The sequence below is a fragment of the Micromys minutus genome, assembly GCF_963924665.1.
Source record: "Micromys minutus genome assembly, chromosome: 15".
In the NCBI taxonomy this organism is placed as follows: Eukaryota; Metazoa; Chordata; class Mammalia; order Rodentia; family Muridae; genus Micromys; species Micromys minutus.
Genome location: NC_137984.1, coordinates 27,129,833 through 27,147,677, shown reverse-complemented (window position 1 = coordinate 27,147,677; position 17,845 = coordinate 27,129,833). Strand labels below are relative to the sequence as shown.

The window sequence follows — 17,845 nt, the reverse complement described above, 5'->3', positions numbered from 1 at the left end:
CACCCATGCTGCGGTGGGTTTTTCCATGACACAGCTGCCTTTGAGTTATCCATACTCCTGTAATATTCTCATGTATACACCTAGAGTCATAGGTTCACTTAGCAAGCCTTGCCCGGAATGGTTTCTTTGGCTTGTCATTAATACCTGTCTCATTGCTGTGAAAAGATACCAGGACCACAGCAACTTACATTAGAAAATATTTAACTGGGGCTGGCTTGCAGTTCAGAGGGTTAGCCTATTGTTGTCTTTGTAGGTTGCATTGTGGCATGTAAACAGACATGGTGCTAGAGAGGCAGCTGAGAGCTCTGTATCTGGAACAGTTCTTTATCAACAGGCAGCAGGAAGAGATTGACTCTGGGCCTGACTAGAGCTTCTGAAACCCCAAAGCCCTCCCCCAGAAACATACTTCCTCCAACAAGGCCACACCTACTGCAACAAGACCACACCTGCTCCAACAAGACCACACCTGCTCCAACAAGACCACACCTGCTCCAACAAGACCACACCTGCTCCAACAAGACCACACCTACTGCAACAAGGCCACACCTGCTTCATCAAGGCCACACTTCCCAATAGTAACCTCTCCCTAAAAGCCTACCGAGGCCATTTTCATTCAAACTACTACCTTATCTTAGATGAATAGATATCTGTTTGGATCTCATCAAGAAAAATTCCACAGAGAGATCAGTTACCGGTGTGCCATTCATTCCGCCGCTCCCAGCACTGTATGTAGTTCAGCTCATATTTGTTAAGGGCTGGAGGGACTGCTCAGTTAAAGCCCTTGCTGTGTGATCCCCAGAACCCAGGTAAATGAGCGAGATTCCAGCCCTGGAAGGCAGGACAGGGCATCCCTGAACAAGTTGGCAAGAGCTCTGGGTTTGATCTAGAGATCCTTCCTCAAAGAATAAGGTAGAAGATTGATTGCAGAATATTCTGGACTCAGGGACAGTAAAATGGCTGAGTGTTTTAAGACACCTACTGCCGAGTTCAATCCTCAGGTCTCACACAGAGGAGGAAACAGACTCCTGCAAGATATCCTCTGACCTCCACATGTATGCCATAGCATGAGCATGTCTATGCACATTACATATACACACATGCAAACGCATCTGCACAACTATGCCCAAACACATGTGATGGTATACATTACATGTATGCATACAGGATATGATGACTTCCAGGTAGTAGGATTTTAACTTTATTCTGGAAACACTGAAAAATATATTGCTACTGTTTTATAATGTGACACACCACAGATTGTCCTGGGAATGCTGCCAGGCTTATCACTTGGCAACTCAGTGGCTTTCTCTTCCCTTTTGTGGTGCTGGAGAATGGAGAACTGTGTGCATGCTAGGCAAGCCCTAACACTGAGCGACATGCCGGAGCCCTATTTCGTCACCCTTCATTCCTTGTGAGATGTGCAGCTCAGGCTGACCCTGGAACTCTTAATCCTCCTGCCTCACATTTCCAAGTTTGGGCCTATTGATAAGTAGGTCTTTCCTACATCCCTCATAAGCATAAAACCGAGGAAATAAATAAAGGGGCGGATTATTACAACACAGTCTCCTTGGAGGCTAAGACAAAAAAATGGTTAATTCATTTCTTTACTACTGTGAACTATTCTTTTTTTTTTTTTTTTTTTTTTACTGTGAACTATTCTTGAATGCAAAGCCTTGTGTTTGTTAGGCGCACATTCTCTCCCCTTCCCCAAACCCCTTTAAGTTTTTGTTTTGAGATAAAGGTCTAAGTTGCTTCAGCTAGCCTTGAACTTATCCTCCTGTGTCAGATTTCCCAGCCACTGGGATTATACAAGCATACCACCAAGCCTGCTAAAACTAGACTCTCCCCCTTCTCTCCCTGCTCTTCTGGCCTCCTCTGGGTGCAAGGACGAGAATCCAGGTCTTCTTCATGCTAGAAAAGGACTCCACTGTTCAGCTACACGGCAGCCTCCTGCTCATTATTTTTAGAGTAACCGGGCATAAAAAGGACCTTTCAGAATGTCTGCAGATCAAGTTTGGGCTGCCTGTAAGAAACAGGATAGGGGGCTGGAGAGATGGCAGATGGCTCAGTGGTTAAGAGCACTGATTGCTCTTCCAGAGGTCCTGAGTTCAAATCCCAGCAACCACATGTTGGCTCACAACCATCTGTAATGAGATCTGATGCCCTCTTCTGGTGTGTCTGAAGACAGCTACAGTGTACTTATATACATACACAAATAAATCTTTTAAAAGAAAAAGAAACAGGATAGATGTCTCACAAAGGATCGCGGAAGAATGACACACCCTCTCTGTGCCCAGGGCTGGATTTGCAGAAGTGCAAGAAAAAAAGTTAAGATGGGTCTACTAATATTTTACTCTTCCCTCACACATCTGGTAACTGAATGCACTTCACCCTGCTCACCTGTCGGAGTCCACCGTACAGAGTACTGTCTCTAGTACAAAGTAAAGACCTCCCTGAAGGTGAAGCCTTTCTGTGCTAGCCTGTCTTTGTAGGAAATCCAACTGAATCAGCTAATCATCACTATGGTTACTGACCCCTCAAAGCTTCCCTGAAGTACTGCTCTTCATCCCAAGTCTGGGGGTGGCATACAGAACTTGTCTCCTACCAAGCAGAGTAGCCCACTGCCACCGTTCCAGTGTTCCAGAGTCTGACGGGAAGTTATCACAATTTCAAAGCTAGTCTCCACTCCAAGGACACAGTAAGGCCAGCCCAGGTCACAGTGCGTGACAATGTGTCAGAAAAGAAAAAAATCATTAAAACACTCATTCACGAATATTCGAAAGTCAAAATTCACCTCTCCTCCCGGGCCACAAAGGCAATGTGAGCAGCTGCCTCGGGTTCTCATGGTACCCCTGCCCCACGGACTGCATCTCCTCAAATCTTCCCATACTTAGAAATACCTACGATTTACCCGATACGGGTACAGTTTTCCAGTTTAAAACTTAGGGCAAAGGTCAGCACACTGGAGCGCTGAAGTTTCCAGCGAGGCTGTAATTTCAGTCACACCCACACAACACAGGAGCCCAGCGAGGCCTGTAGGGAGCTCAGGTGAGGTCACGTTACAGCTCTGAGTATGAGGAGACATCTAACAGCCAGTCATCAATAAGACAAAGGACACAGCCTGGTGCTGTGGGGGTTATGCTCAAAATTAGGGGGACTCAGCAGGCACGCCAATTTCAGGAGCCCTTCTGTTACATCATGTCACTAAGATTCATCACTGATGTCCTATGGGTCTCTCTCACTGGACAGTGAGCGAACAGAGTCACCCAGAGTGTATCTCAAAAAGCCCTTGAGATGTCTTTGCCTCTATGATGCTGGGAACGCAGGCATGTGATGGGAAGTCAGGTGTGTGTACTAGATGCAGGTCTTACATGCATGCTGAGGATTCGAACTCGTACTTAGAACACATTTTACTTTGCTGCCTGAGTCATCTCGCCAGCGCCCACTAAACATTATTTTACAGCAGAAACACTCTAGCTGTATAGTACTCAAAAAGTAGGAGTTGACTACAATTTACTATTTTGTTTGTTTAGGCCTCAAACTCAGGGTGTCACACATGCTAGGCAAGTACTCAACCACTGAACTACACCCCACCCCCTTCCTCTACTGCTTCTGAATTTTCCTTCATTTAAATGATTGTGGGGCGCCTCAGATGTGGGTTTGGAAGGCACGTTGGGGAAGAAAAGCTTCCCTCTAAGCCTGTACTTTCCTAAATATGATCTGGAAGAGTTCTTCAGTGACCCAAAACATAGACAGACAATGCATTCTCCACACCAGCACAATGTTCTTCTTTCCTTCTCCTAACTTATTCAAGATGGCCAACCCAATCCAGGACAGTATGCACCCCTTGTCAAGTGTGCACTCAACTTCACAGGGGCTTCCTAGGAAAGACTGAATTTCTTGGTTACATACAGAAAAGAGGGCAGACCCCTGTTCCAGCAGGTCAGCACTCTGTTAAAGCCTACAAGCTATCTCACAGACCGTGGTGGACCTCTGTGAGAGGTGCCTTTAAACAAACTCCCAGGACACTCAGGAGCCTGAGGCAGGAAAATTACGGTCTGAACCAGCTTGGACAACATAGCAAGTTTGTGGCCAGCTTGCTTGAGACAGGTACCAAGGTGTGGATTCTAAAAACCCAAATTAAACAACCTGTAATCTGAACACTAGGGATCATTCAAGGCCCACATAGCTCATACCCAGCCTCAGCTACAACACACACACACACACACACACACACACACACACACACACACACACACACACACACACGAGTGCAGACAGGTCTGTAAAGTCAGCGTGTAAAAAACTGCCAGGAATTTGGAGGCAGCTTGACCCACATAGTAAATCCCAATGCTTGGGAGGTAGAGGCAGGATCAAAAGTTCAAGACTAGTCTTAACTAAGTCTTATCTACACACTGAGTTCAGTAGGCTACCCAGAGTCTAGCTAGAGCTACATACTGAGACTGTCTACAAAACATAAATAGATAGATTAGATAGATAGATAGATAGATAGATAGATAGATAGATAGATAAGGAAAGGAAGGAAGGTAGGAAGGAAGCAAGCAAAACCAGCCGGAGCTTATGCGTTGTTAAGAGCCCTGTGGTTCATTCCCAGCACCCACACAGGGGCTCACAACCCTCTCTAACTACAGGTCTCTTCTGGTCTCTGTGGGCACTCCACCCACGTGCTACACAGACATACATGCAGGCAAAACATCCACACAGAGAAATTAATTTTAAAAGTTTAATGCACGTTCATATATCTTATTTAAAAAGAGAAAAAGGGGCCAGTAGGTAGTGGCACACATCTTCAATCTCATCACTCCTGGGGCAGCTGCAGGAGAACTGGAGGCTAGCCTGGTCTACAGAGCAGGTTCCAGGATAGCCAGGGTTATACAGAAACTTTGTCTCAAAAAAAACCCCAAAACGAAACAAAAACAGTATTAAGACTCAGTGTTGGGCAGAGGTAGAGGGTGGCTGGATTGTGGAGAAGTGCTGGAAATCTGCATAATGCAGACTATTAAAAAATATGATGCAATCAGGGCATTCAGCCTTGGCTGCAGACTAAGCTTCTGATAAGAAAACCAATCCTCCTACCATGGAATAAACCAATGACTCTGTCCTTCCCAAGGGGGAGCAATGTATAAGAGCAGTATACAAAGTAAAGAAATGCCACCCTGCGGGTAAAAGAAGGCCACACCACTGTGGCTCAGGCCAAGGTTATCTCCCAGACATCGAAGGACACAAAACAAACGCTGCAAGCAAACAGAAAACAGCCTTCAAACAAGGACCATTTACAGCCCTCCGGGCCTGCCAGCCTCCTTCGCTGAGAGGTGCAAGGGAGAGAACCGAAGGTCACAGCGGTTCCTCCTAGCCTGCGGTCCCCAGAATGGAGCGCTAAGGCCTGGGGACGACGTCGGAGAGCTGCCCGCGCCCGCTTCTGCTCATCAGGGAAATCACAATCCCCTTAGCTTAAAAAAAAACAAAACAACAACAACAACAACAAAACTTAACTCTTCCTCTGCCTGCGGGTGGGAGAATAGAGGTGGGGGCGGGGTGGTTTATAAATTGCTAAAGGTTTTGGCTCAAGATATAGAGAACCCAGAAAGCAGGGAAGCTAATTGGGACCCAGGAAAGGTTAAACAGCAGTAGAGATGCCAGGCGAGGAGAACTTCACCTGTTTCCAGACTCTTATCTGCCCGCGGACTTCAAGGATGCGAACACGACACCCTCAGTGCCCGAGCTAGGGGTTCTGAGGAAGCGTGCACTCTCAGGAAACATGGGTGACACACACCGGGTGCCCCCACGGCATTACACAGAAGCAAACACAACACCCTCAGAGCCCGGGGTAACAGAAGAAGCGACAGGGAAAGGGAACACGGGCTATCCCTATTGCAGGATAAAGATGCAAATGTCACATCCTCAAAGGGCCCATAGGCAACCGGGATAAGCGATGGGGGTTTCGTTTAGGGAGCAGGGACGACACGGGGCATCCCCTTTCGCTCTGCTCACCACTTGCTGCGCGCCGCGGAAAGTGGCGTCCAGCAGCATCAGTTTCCAGGGGTCGGACACCGCGCTGGGCAGTGGGATGTACACGTAGTAGGCGGCCAGCGCCAGCAGCGCGGCCAGTAGGACGCATGACGACCTCATAGTCCCCAGGCCCCGCTGTCCGGAGCTGACCGCGGGCCGGTGCGGTGCTACCCGGAGACGACCGGCAAGTTTCTGCCAGCCGCAGCTGCTGTTTCACGTGTTCCTCCTCGGGCTGCGAGCCAATCACGGGCTGCGTCGGGAGGAAGTGGGAGCGCGGATGTGCCCCCTCCGCGGTGTCCTTGCGAAGAGCTGCGGGCTCGCCAGGTTGCAGGAAGCAGGGTGGTGCAGCCCGGAGGACGCACAGCAGCCCCTGGCGGACGCTGTGAGTATGACTGCCTGCGATGCCGAGCTGCACTGGAGGTGCGCAAAAGGGGTTCCGGGTCAGTCTGAGCTGCTTGAAACAGTCTCAGAAGAGGAACTAACAGTAACAAGCAAACAGTAAATGAATAGTTTGGCACCCACATAACTTCTGTCCTTGGTTTTGAACGGAGGAGACACAAGGATGAACGCCAAGGTCATCCAGGACTACATGACAAGTTTGAGGCCATCCTAGATGAGAGACCCTGTCACAAGAAGACCAAAATATCAGACAAACAAGCAAAGAAAAAACTCAAATAGTTGCACTGTGCGACTTCCCAAAGCATGTAAATCATCTGATCCAAAACAAAGATGCTATTGCGAAAGATTACAAAATCCTCTCTCTAGAGAAAGACTTGGAATGGAATATAAATTCAGTAAGTGGTTTTAAAAGAGTTTCTGGGCATAGTGGTGCAAATACAACCTGGTTCACATTGTGAGGTCTAAGCCATCTAGGACTACATGCTAAGAATCTATGGGGGTTGGGGGCATGGCAAAACACACACACACACACACACAGACACACACACACACAGAGAGAGAGAGAGAGAGAGAGAGAGAGAGAGAGAAAGAGAGAGAGAGAGAGAGAACGAGCATTTTACACCTAGTCATCCAGCTGGTAAAAGCTGGGCTGAGTCCATATTCAGGGCTCTTGATGGTTTATCACTCATCTTGACTGCTATGAAATAAAGCTCTCTTGGTGGAATGCTTGCCCAGAACATGCCTTGTAAGCCCAACACTCGGCAAGTAGGCAGATCAGAATGTCAAGGTCTTGCCTGGCTGTGGCCATACCAAGGAAAAGAAAGGAGACCGACTCCCTGAATAGGCTATTCAAGAGTGGGCCTGATCCCCCTAAGGGAGAACCATCCTCTCTGCTTGAACAGCACATCAAATACAGCATGGGAAAGGATAGAGGAGCTTTGCCTTCATCTATTACAAGGTTTTACTTCTTGAAGAAATTGATTTTCTGAGCTCCCTGACCCAGAACAGCAAGCAAAACCACAAACGGATATTATCAAACGGAGTTATGCAGGAAAAATAGGGAGCAAGGTTTTTTAAAAGACTTATTTATTATATATAAGTACACTGTCGCTGTCTTCAGACACACCAGAAGAGGGCATCAGATCTCATCACAGATGGTTGTGAACCACCATGTGGTTGCTGGGATTTGAAATCAGGACCTCTGGGAGAGCAGTCAGTGCTCTTAACCACTGAGCCATCTCTCCAGTCCTGCATTGTTTTCTTAAAGGTTGGTTAAATCACACAAGCCAAGTATACAGTGCATAGTCTGAAGTGATCACAAAGCTAACTTTGTACAATCTTGTACTGGGTGATCAGGGGGCTGTGTGAGCAAATGCCGCATGTGGCTAACTTTGTACAATCTTGTACTGGGTGATCAGGGGGCTGTGTGAGCAAATGCCATTTCAGTATCTTATAAACTGAAATTTCAAGGAAAAAAAAAGCCACAAATATGCCAAAGACTCTTTAATGCTGATTAACTAGAACTTAGTGATTATGGGATGCTGTAGATCTGAAGCCAAACTATCTTGAGTTGAACACCTTTAGTACCCCCCACACCCCTTTTAGAAGTAGGGAGGAGCCCCATAACATCACTGATACAGGCCATGAGAGTGTATAGGCGACTGTCCTCAAGGTCTCTTTCTGTCACTAAGAATTCTTCTGTGTTCGGTGTCAGCCCACGACTCATCTGTGAGATTTAAACTCTCTGTTTTCATAAGTATTCGCCCCACAATTAGGACTGATGGACTTAATCAGCTATGGCTGGACATTCTGTATCTTCTTTTCAGAAATACCTCTCCACATCCTTTGCCCATTTTCCTTAGATGGCCCTTCAACTTAGACATATTCTGGATACTTACCTCGAGGATTGTATGGGTTTGAAACACATTTTTAGATCCTCTGCCTCACATGTGAGCTCTGTAGATTCTTTTGCTCTATAGATGCCCTTCGGCTTTGCAAAACCTCGTTCTTATGTGTCTGCTTTTCTGTGTCTTTTGGTTTATGTCACAAGACTTGTTTCCCAAGCAGACACGCTCACTTCTGTTCTCCTTGACTGCGTAAAGCATTCATTCATTTGCCATATTTAAGTCTTTAGCCCATCTAAACTGGTATGGTTAGGAGTTGTAAGATGAAGATCTAATTGCACTCCACTGTCTAAAAAAAATAAATAAATAAAATGAAAAGGCTTTATTATAAAAACCTTGCAAATGATAAAAAACAAACAAACAAACAAAAAAAAAAAAAAAAAAAAAAAAAAAAAACCAGCCAAGTGGAGTGGGTAAGAATGCAGTGCAAACTTATACCTGAGTTCAAATCTAACCTCAGCCCTGTAGGGGGTAGAGACAAAAACATGGCTAGGGCTCAGTGGTTACCAGTCTAGCTCCAGGTTCAGGGAGAGACTCTGTCTCAGTGATTCAGAATAAGGCTGAGAGCAACAGAACAGGACACCCAATAAAGCTTTTTTTATTCTATTTATCAACATGAGCTTATCTGACCCAATGGATTTGAGAGGGGACTGTCATGCTTGGTTGCCATCACATCTTTGCAAAAGGGAAGAATATTGCAGGGCTCCCGAGGTTTTTAGAATTATGGGCAGCTGGGTAGAAGGTACCTTATAGGCAGGGAGCTGGGTGTTGTGGTACATACCTGTAATCTTAACTCTTGGCCCGTGGGAACAGGAAAGGCTGAAGTTCAAGATCATGTGCTACATAGTTCATGGCCAGCCTGGGCTACATGTTACCTGTATCAAAACAAATGAACAAACAAAACCAAAACAGAAGAAGAAAGAATGGGAGGATGTTGTAGTTTGAATAAGAATGGCTCCCTTAGGCTCAAGTATTTGAATGCTTAGTCACAGGGAATGGCATTAAAAATATTAGGAGCCCTGGCCTTGTTGAAGAAAGTGTGTCACTGGGGTAGGAGGTGGGTTTTAAGGTATCAAATGCCCATGTCAGGGTCAGACTGTCTGCCTAGGGATGAAGATGCAGAACTCTCAGCTCCTGCCCTAGCATCTGCCTGCATGCTGCCAAGTTCCCACCATTATTTCCATGAATTGCCCCTCTGAAACTGTAAGCAAGCCTTCCTCTTTCCTTCAAGTTGCCTTGGTTGGGCTGGAGAGATGGCTCAGTGGTTAAGAGCATTAGTTGCTCTTCCAGAGGTCCTGAGTTGAATTCCCAGCAACCACATGGTGGCTCACAACCATTTGTAATGGGATCTGATGCCCTCTTCTGGTGTGTCTGAAGACAGCCACCGTGTACTTTAAATAAATAAATAAACAAGTAAATAAATAAATATTAAAAGCAAAACAAACAACAACAACAAAACCTTGTGTTTCCAAGGGGACCTTCTGGCAGTTGATTCAATGTGTGGATTTAGATTTCAGGAGAGATCTGAGGTAGAGATAGAGATCTTACTATTTAAGATACCGACAGTATAAAAAGTGAGGAACCCCAAAGAGTAAAAGCCAGAAATGACAAGCTTACTTAGCCTGCAGAAGAGCAGGCGGGGAAGGACTATGAGTTTTCCTGCCTTTTCACCTATGGTAATGTGTTCTTATAGTTAACATTAGGCTTTAATGACTCAGTTGGGGAACGGCTTCTGGATGTTTGTTTGCTTTTTTAACTGTTCTTGGGGCTGAGGGTGTAGATCAATGAAAGATGACTTGTTTCAAATGCACAGGCTTTGGTGTCCATTGTCAGCTCTACTTTTTCTTATTTTTGAAAATTGCATATATACATATATGTGTGTGTATACATATATAGATATATAATATGATTATATCCAACCACATTTCTCTCCCTCAAATCCTCTCCAGCATGTTCTCCTCTTCATGTCTTCTTCCTCTTTCTTCTCTTCCTCCTCCTCCTCTTCTTCTTCATAACTCACTAAGTCTCATTAATTAGTGCTGTTCCTATGTGGATGAGTGTGGGCCTATCCCCTGGAGCATGGAACCTATCATTTGGAACACACTCAGAACAGTGATTTTTCCTCTTCCAGCAGCTCCTCATGAAGGGATAAGGCCTGGAGAGCTTCTTCCCCATCTCTGCCTGCATCCGGGCTGGATCTCATGCAAAACTTGTGCCAATAACCACACTGCTGTAAGTCTGTGTGTGTGGTGGCAATACCATATCCAGAAGCGATTCAACGTTTTATAGACCTCCTCCCCATCATCCGGATCTTCTATTCTTTCTTTCTCTTCTTCTTCTGAGCTATTTCCTGAGCCTTGTCGGTGGGGGAGGGCTGTCAGAGTTGGGGTAGGAGAGTGTGGTAAAGACCTGTCACAGTAATTAGCTAGGAGTGCTCAGTCTCTTATTCTCAGGACTTTGATCAATTATGTCTCTACGTTGACTGACTGCCCACTGCAAATAAATGAAGCTTCTATGACCAAGGTTGAGAACAGCCCATGCCTACAGTATGAGGGTCTGTATTTAGGAGGTGATTTGACAACAGGACCAATGAAGCAGAAGCAATAGCAGATTTTACCCTAGAGCCAATGACCGGCTCAGCCATGGCATTTTGATCAGGATTCCAGTAGAAAACATGGATTCCATATTCTGGAACAGGCCTTCAATCCAATCAGTTCTCCCCATAACAGTCATGCTAAGATTGAAGCTGTGGGCACATCCTGCCTGCCCAGTCAGCACTGTAGCCGGCAGTGCTGAGTAAATCCTTTGGAAGTTTTTTCTCTCTCTCAGCAGCCCACAGAGCTCCTTCTGGGATTGGGATCAGAAGGTGTGTGTGTGTGTGTGTGTGTGTCTTCACTACAAAGGCCTCATGAATACCAAAGAAGCATTCTACTACTGATCGATATTCCTAGCTAGACTCTGAAAGTTTTATTTTGAGATAAGGTCTAGCTAACTTGTTCAGCCTGCCCTGGAACTGGAATGTCTCCAGCATCCGCTTCTCAAGTTCTAGAATTACAGGTGGAAGTCACAACACCCTGGGCTGCTTATTTTTGTAACATCTTCATGTAAATTAAAATTCTAGCCAGGTGTCTGTTCTTATCAATTCTCATCCCACCTACACGAAAGATCTAAGTTCCACTATAGACTGCTTCATGAAAAAATAAACACCAGATGAAATACAAGCTGTGTAAGGTCAGCAGCTTAGCTCTGGGAGGGACAACCAGGGCCAGCACGCTGACCCTTGGAACTTGAGCTACTATGCTGGCTGTGGCATTTCCATCTGATACCATAACTCTAAAAGTATTCAATATATTTAAAATTCTAGGGAGTCATCAGCTAAAAAGAATCAAAAATAATAATATTAATCATACAGAAACAGTAGAAAGCACACATTCATCTCCACAAACTTAATACTTTTTAACAGGTAAAGTTTAAAAATAGTAATTTTTTTTGCTATAAACATAATTTTATAATTTCAGCTTGTTAAATGTGTATATAAAATTTGAGAGTGTGTTTTAGGCTAGCCTGGGCTACAAATCAAATTCAAAGTCTTGTCTAAAAATAAGCAAATAAAAATCTTTTTGTACAGCTGTTCCCCAGCATGCAGAGCTAAAGTAATCTACTAAACCTATGATTTTAATAATTATGAGCCTGTTATGGTGACTGATAAATATTTCTAGCACCAACACTCATGAAGTAGAGGCAGGAAAATCAGAGGCTCAATGCAAACATTAGATACATAGTCAGTTAGAGGCTAGCCTGAGCTACACGAGACTCTGTGAGGGTTTGTATATGCTCTGTCCAGGTAGTGGCACTATAAGAAGGTGTGGCTCTGTTGGAGTTGGTGTGTCTTTGTGGGTGTGGGCTTAACACCCTCATCCTAGCTGCCTGGAAGCCAGTCTTCTGCTAGCAACCTTCAGATAAAGATGTAGATCTCTCAGCTCTGCCTGTACCATGCCTGCCTGACTGCTGCCATGCTTCTACCTTGATAATAATGGGCTGGACCTCTGAACCTGTACGCCAGCCCCAATTAAATGTTGTCCTTTGTAAGACTTGCCTTGGGTTGGAGAGATGGCTCAGCCTTTAAGAGCACTCACTGCGGAGGTCCTGAGTTCAAATCTCGGCAGCCACACGGTGGCTCACAGCCATCTGTAATGGGATCTGATGCCCTCTTCTAGTGTAGTGCAACAATATACTCATAAATATAAGTCTCAAGAAAGAAATCTCCTGCTTTATTCAATTAAAAAAATAAATGTCTCTGGGACATTCCTCTAAAACAAAACAAAACAAAAAAAAAGACTTGCCTTGGTCATGGTGTCTGTTCACAGCAGTAAAACCCTAACTAAGACAGAAGCTGGTACCAGGAACTGGGGTATTGCTATGATAGGCCTGACCATGCTTTTATTTGGAGGAATGTGGGTTTGGGGAATTTGGATTTGGAACAAAGTGGAATGCTTTAAATGGGTCTTAATGGTCCATCCTAGTAGAGGTATGGAAGACTTTGTTCCTGAGTGTGATTTTAATTGTGCAGACCTGGCCCAAGAGCTTTCAGAGGAGAATAATTTCAGAATGTGTCCTAGAGACTGTCTTGTGGTATTTTGGCTGCTTTTTACCCTTGACTGAAGAGTCTACCTAAATCTAAGGTAAAGAGATCTGGGGCTGGAGAGATGGTTTAGCGGTTAAGATCACTGACTGCTCTTCCAAAGGTCCTGAGTCCAATTCCCAGCAACCACATGATGGCTCACAACCATCTGAAACAGAACCAGATGCCCTTTTCTGATCTGTCTAAAAACAGCTACAGTGTACTTACATAAAATAAATAATTAAATCTTTAAAAAAATGATTTGCATTAATTGCATTGGCACAGGAAGTCTCAAAAAAACCCAGCAGAGACTGTGCTCTCTGGTTAGGTCTCATGAAGAGTATTTTGAACAAGCACAGCAAGCTTAAAAGGGAAAAGTATAACATATATGGTTCAAGTATTATGGGGCACCAGGAAGTTAATAGGAACTGAAACCTATTCTAGGAGATTAAGGGATTTTGGAGCAAGATTCAGCTACATTTACATCCAGGCATGATGGTACACACCTTTAATTCCAGGAGACAAGGTCAACAGATTTGAGTTCAAGGCCAGCCTGGGACAAAGCAGGTTCTAGGTGAAGAAAAGCTTAAAGTCAGATATGGTGGTACATGCCTCTAATCCTAGCGTTAGGATTAAAGACACAGAGCCATGCAGATCTCTGAGTTCAAGGTCAATCTACAGAGTAAGTTCCTGGAAAGCCAAGCTTCGGAAGAGAGGGAATCAGAAAACAGAAAGCTGGTAATAGAATAAAGGGGCCATGTCCCAGCTCCTTCAAGCAGCAGAACTCAGCCATGTGGCTCTGACTTCACAGTGAAAAGCAGAAGGGACCACTGGGACAATTGGTGCTGGTCAGCTGAAGCTAAGAAATTAGTGGTAATTAAGAGACCAGCATCACGGAGGTGAAATTTGCTACTAGCACAAAGAAGTTGTGTTCAAGAGATAGTCAAGGTTGTACCTCGTGCTGCAGCTGTCCTTGGTAATGTGTGAGAGTCACCCAGGTGGTACTGGTTTTGAAGGCATGAAGGGTCATGGAGAGCAGCTGAGGCTTGGCACTGTGAGAGGCCATGGAAGGTCACTGGTGAAGATGCTCAGTTGCAGTTGATGGCCCAGGACTGAAGGGGTCATGCAAAAGCCTGGAGGCTTGGCACCATGAAGGGAGCCTATGAGGGGCTATTGGTGAAGACCCCACAAGGCAGAACAGAAGAAATCTTAGGACAATCTGATCTAGGTAGCAAGTCTAAGACCACCAGGGCCATACAATGAGACCTGGTTTCAAATGCTCACCCACAAGCGAAACTCTAATTTCAGAACTTGGGAGCAGATGGAGACAGGAGAATTAGGAACGTTTAAGGTCATTCTTGGCCACATAGTGAACCCAAGGCCCCCCTGGCCTACATGAAACCAGTCTCGAAAGACAAACAAACGAGCCAAGTGCACAGATGGGTTCATGTCACATCCCCATTCTGAGGAGTAGTGGTTAGGGTTAGTCCCTTCTTTTCTCACCTTCCTAAAGATAAGACAACAAAGAAAGTACCCACACCAGAAGAAAAGGCTTTTAATTAGGAGCAATGAAACAATGTAATTTGGAATTACTGATAATGATCTTAATCATACAATAGCATATATAATGACTGCTTAATCTTCCAGGAAGAGGCATGCAAATTTTGAATGAAAGATTAAAGCGAGTTATGTCTAGTGAAGGAGGAAATAGCTCACTATTTTAATAACTTCCATAAAACAAGTTCAACTGGGGGTGAAAAAAAAAAGGTAGAAATAATGAGTCTGGGCATTTCCCTTTACGGCCGTGACTGTATCAAGCCCCACCGCGTTCACGATAGTGCTCACTGGGGAAACATTTTCTTCTTTATGTATGTTGGCCGAAATTACCTCTCAATTACAGATAATTAGTATAGCTATAAAGCTTAGTGTGTTCCCGTTGTACCAAAACAAAATAAAAGCAGTGTGGTAGGATTCCAGTCATCTGAGGCTGGGGGTGGTGCTCGATTGGTAGACTGCTTCCCTAGCACCCCGAAGCCCTGGCTTTCACCCCAGCACAGCATAGACTAGGCACAGTAGCACCCATTTGGGATCCCTGCACTTGGAAGGGGGTCGTTTTATTAGCTCCTTAGCAAATCTAGAGAAGCCTGGCCTTCATGGGGCCCTGATCAGATCCCATCAATGTGTTTCATGGTTTTATTCCTAGTGCCTAGTACCTGGCGGGTAACTGCCTGATAACTAGATGGTTATGCTGACTCGCTTTGTCATAATATGAGAACTGTCTGGCTGCTTTATTTTCTTTTTGGTATTGCTAGTGTTTTAAACAGTATCTCATGACCTTAAACTCCTGATCCCCCTGTCTCCAAAGTGCTGAGATTTCAGGAGCCTGCCACCCCATCCACCCACCTGAGTTTTAGATGTCTCCAATTGTTCACAGGGTGGCAGGGTGTGGGAGGGTGGAGGGTGGTCTTCATGGTTCACCGCCTCTCTGGTGCTCTGCACCTCACACTCTGGGCTCCTCGCTCCTGCTTACTGGGCTTTTAGCACATCTGTTACAGCAAATTTACTTCCTGATCCTGTGGCCACCAGAGGTGAGAGTTGAGTTCCTACACTCAGGCCACGTCCCTGCCACCAGATTTAAGGTGAGCGTGGTCAGTTCCTTGGGGAAGCCCAAGTCAGTTAGAGTCAGGACTCACAACACTGGCCTAGCATCACAGTCACTCAGAACACCGAAGCAGGAAGACTGAGACTCCACTGTAGGTTCAAGTCCTGTCTGAGCAACTTAGTGAGATTCTGTTGCAGTGGCAGAGGCTGAGCTAGTCTTGCATATAGAGAGAGCTAGCTATGCAATGCTTGCTGCTGTTGTATAAATGAACAGTTATTTGTCCTTTTTTTAAAAATTTATTTATATGAGTACACTGTAGCTGTCCCTTGAGTCACACTCATAGTCCCTCCAAATATCAAGTGTTCTTCATGAGTCTTCTCTCACCACAGACTCACCTCAGCACCTGAGTCTGCCTCAGCTGACATCACTCTGCCAACCAGCCTGAGTCCAGGGAGGTGGCAAGAAACTTCAGCACATCACCAGAAGGTGTTTTTGTTTTGTTTTGTTTTGTTTTTTGGTGCATTTCTTTCTATGGAGTCCAGAAAAATGGAGCTCAACCACTTGACGTAAGGCACACCAGTACATTCATGTAGTTAGCGAAGAATCCTTCAGCACGTGCCGTTTCCCATGCTTGCTTTGGCAGAACATCCTCTCTCCTGTATTTGCTTCAGTAGAGTCTGCCTTAGCCTGTCACCTGTGTCCGCTTCAGGAAAACACTCCTTCGAGTGTTTGTCCCAGCAAGTCACCATCCAATACAACTGACTCTCCAAAGAACCTTCAAGTTTCCACTTCAATTCTTCCTTCTTGATTTCTGCAGATGACTAGTCTGAATTGCTAGGTTGATGGGTCCTAGAACCATGGTAAACTGTGGCTCCTGGGCATCCCCTGTTTCATCAATGTGCTAGTGAGCCAGAACCTACTGCTTTGTTCTGTTTCTGGCTCGTATCTGGCTCTGTCCAGCCCTGTGGCTGATCACTAGAGCAGAGCAATGCTGTCCCTAACAGAGGACCCTGGGACTCATGCAGACATGGGTATTGTATCGATTGTAAAGAGGACAGATGTTTCAGGTACTCTCAAATGTCACTGGATTCATTAGCAAGCTTCCTTTTTTCAGCGTAGACCACTGGATTCAGTTTTATCAAGGAGCAAATGCCTTTGTTTGTACATTCTGGTGTCGTGTGGTGTCTGAGCCTTGCTGAGGAATTAGTTCTGGACACTTGGCTCAGAGATTCTTGGTTTCAAAATGTCCTCCAAAGTCACCTTTCCTGAGTCAGGCTGGGCCTCTTACTCTGTATCAGGGATAAGAGAGAGCAAGAGAAAAGCCACAGAATAAAGATGTGATTATTACTTATCTCACAATATAAATCTCTGTCCCTATCTGCTACTTAACACTTACTCAAAACCATAGTATGGCTGTGTCAGATTACTTTATTTAAATGTATGAATACTGTACTGTTGTGTTTTCTGTAAGTTTTACCCAGGCACTTACCAAGCTCTACTACATATTAACAGTACATACACAGGTAGTGTTAACCTATTTTGTATGCCATTTGGATATATGAATTTCTTTCATTAAGGTGGTATTATACAATACCGTCTTCCAAAACAAACAGCCGATACGATATCAGCTGCACTATTTTGAGGTTCCCATGGCTATACTTGCTGATTGTTGATCTATTAATGTTTTATGTCTTACGTTGTTATGTTATTTTGGGCTGGATGAATTTTGAGAATGGAAAAAAAAAAAAGCTGGAAAGTTTAAGCAAACTACACAGGTCTGAGCAAGGAATGCGAAAAGTCAGTGTTCAAGACACTGATGCCAAAAAAGCTCTGCTTAGATCAAACAAGTCACTGGTCTATTTTTCAAAATAATTATAATGACTGGCTCAAAGAACAAACATACAGGGCTCACACCCATCTGAATGAGATCTGATGCCCTCTTCTGATGTCTTTAGACAGTGACAGTGTACTCACATAAACAAACAAATAAATCTTAAAAAAAAAAAAAAAAGAACAACATGAATGTCTAATCAAAGTACATTTAGGTTTTCGCTCAAGTTCTATCTAAATACTATATAGTAGTTAAAAGTATCAAATGGTGTAACTAACCTTCTGGGAGTTTAATACCCATATTTGGAGGTTTAGCTCTGTGATAAAAAGGATTAAAGGGGAGAATGTTTCCCTCCCTGTGTAGTAGTAAATAATCTCAGCAGGGAGCTTCTACCCCACTTTGATCACTCAGTTCCTAGATGAAAGACACATAACCTTCCTATTTATGATTAGCCTTAA

At 44.7% G+C, this 17,845-nt stretch overlaps 1 protein-coding gene across 1 annotated transcript in view; it reads right to left on the bottom strand.

The window, feature by feature from the left end:
- NCEH1 (neutral cholesterol ester hydrolase 1) overlaps window positions 1-6,317 on the bottom strand; it is a 56,228-nt gene extending 49,911 nt beyond the window's left edge. Inside the window, exon 1 of the mRNA XM_080929316.1 lies at window positions 6,013-6,317. Within this exon, the coding sequence (XP_080785442.1) occupies window positions 6,013-6,150 (138 nt within the window). The 5' untranslated portion in view covers window positions 6,151-6,317. The remainder of the gene's footprint in view (window positions 1-6,012) is intronic.
- Window positions 6,318-17,845: the final 11,528 nt, after the last annotated feature.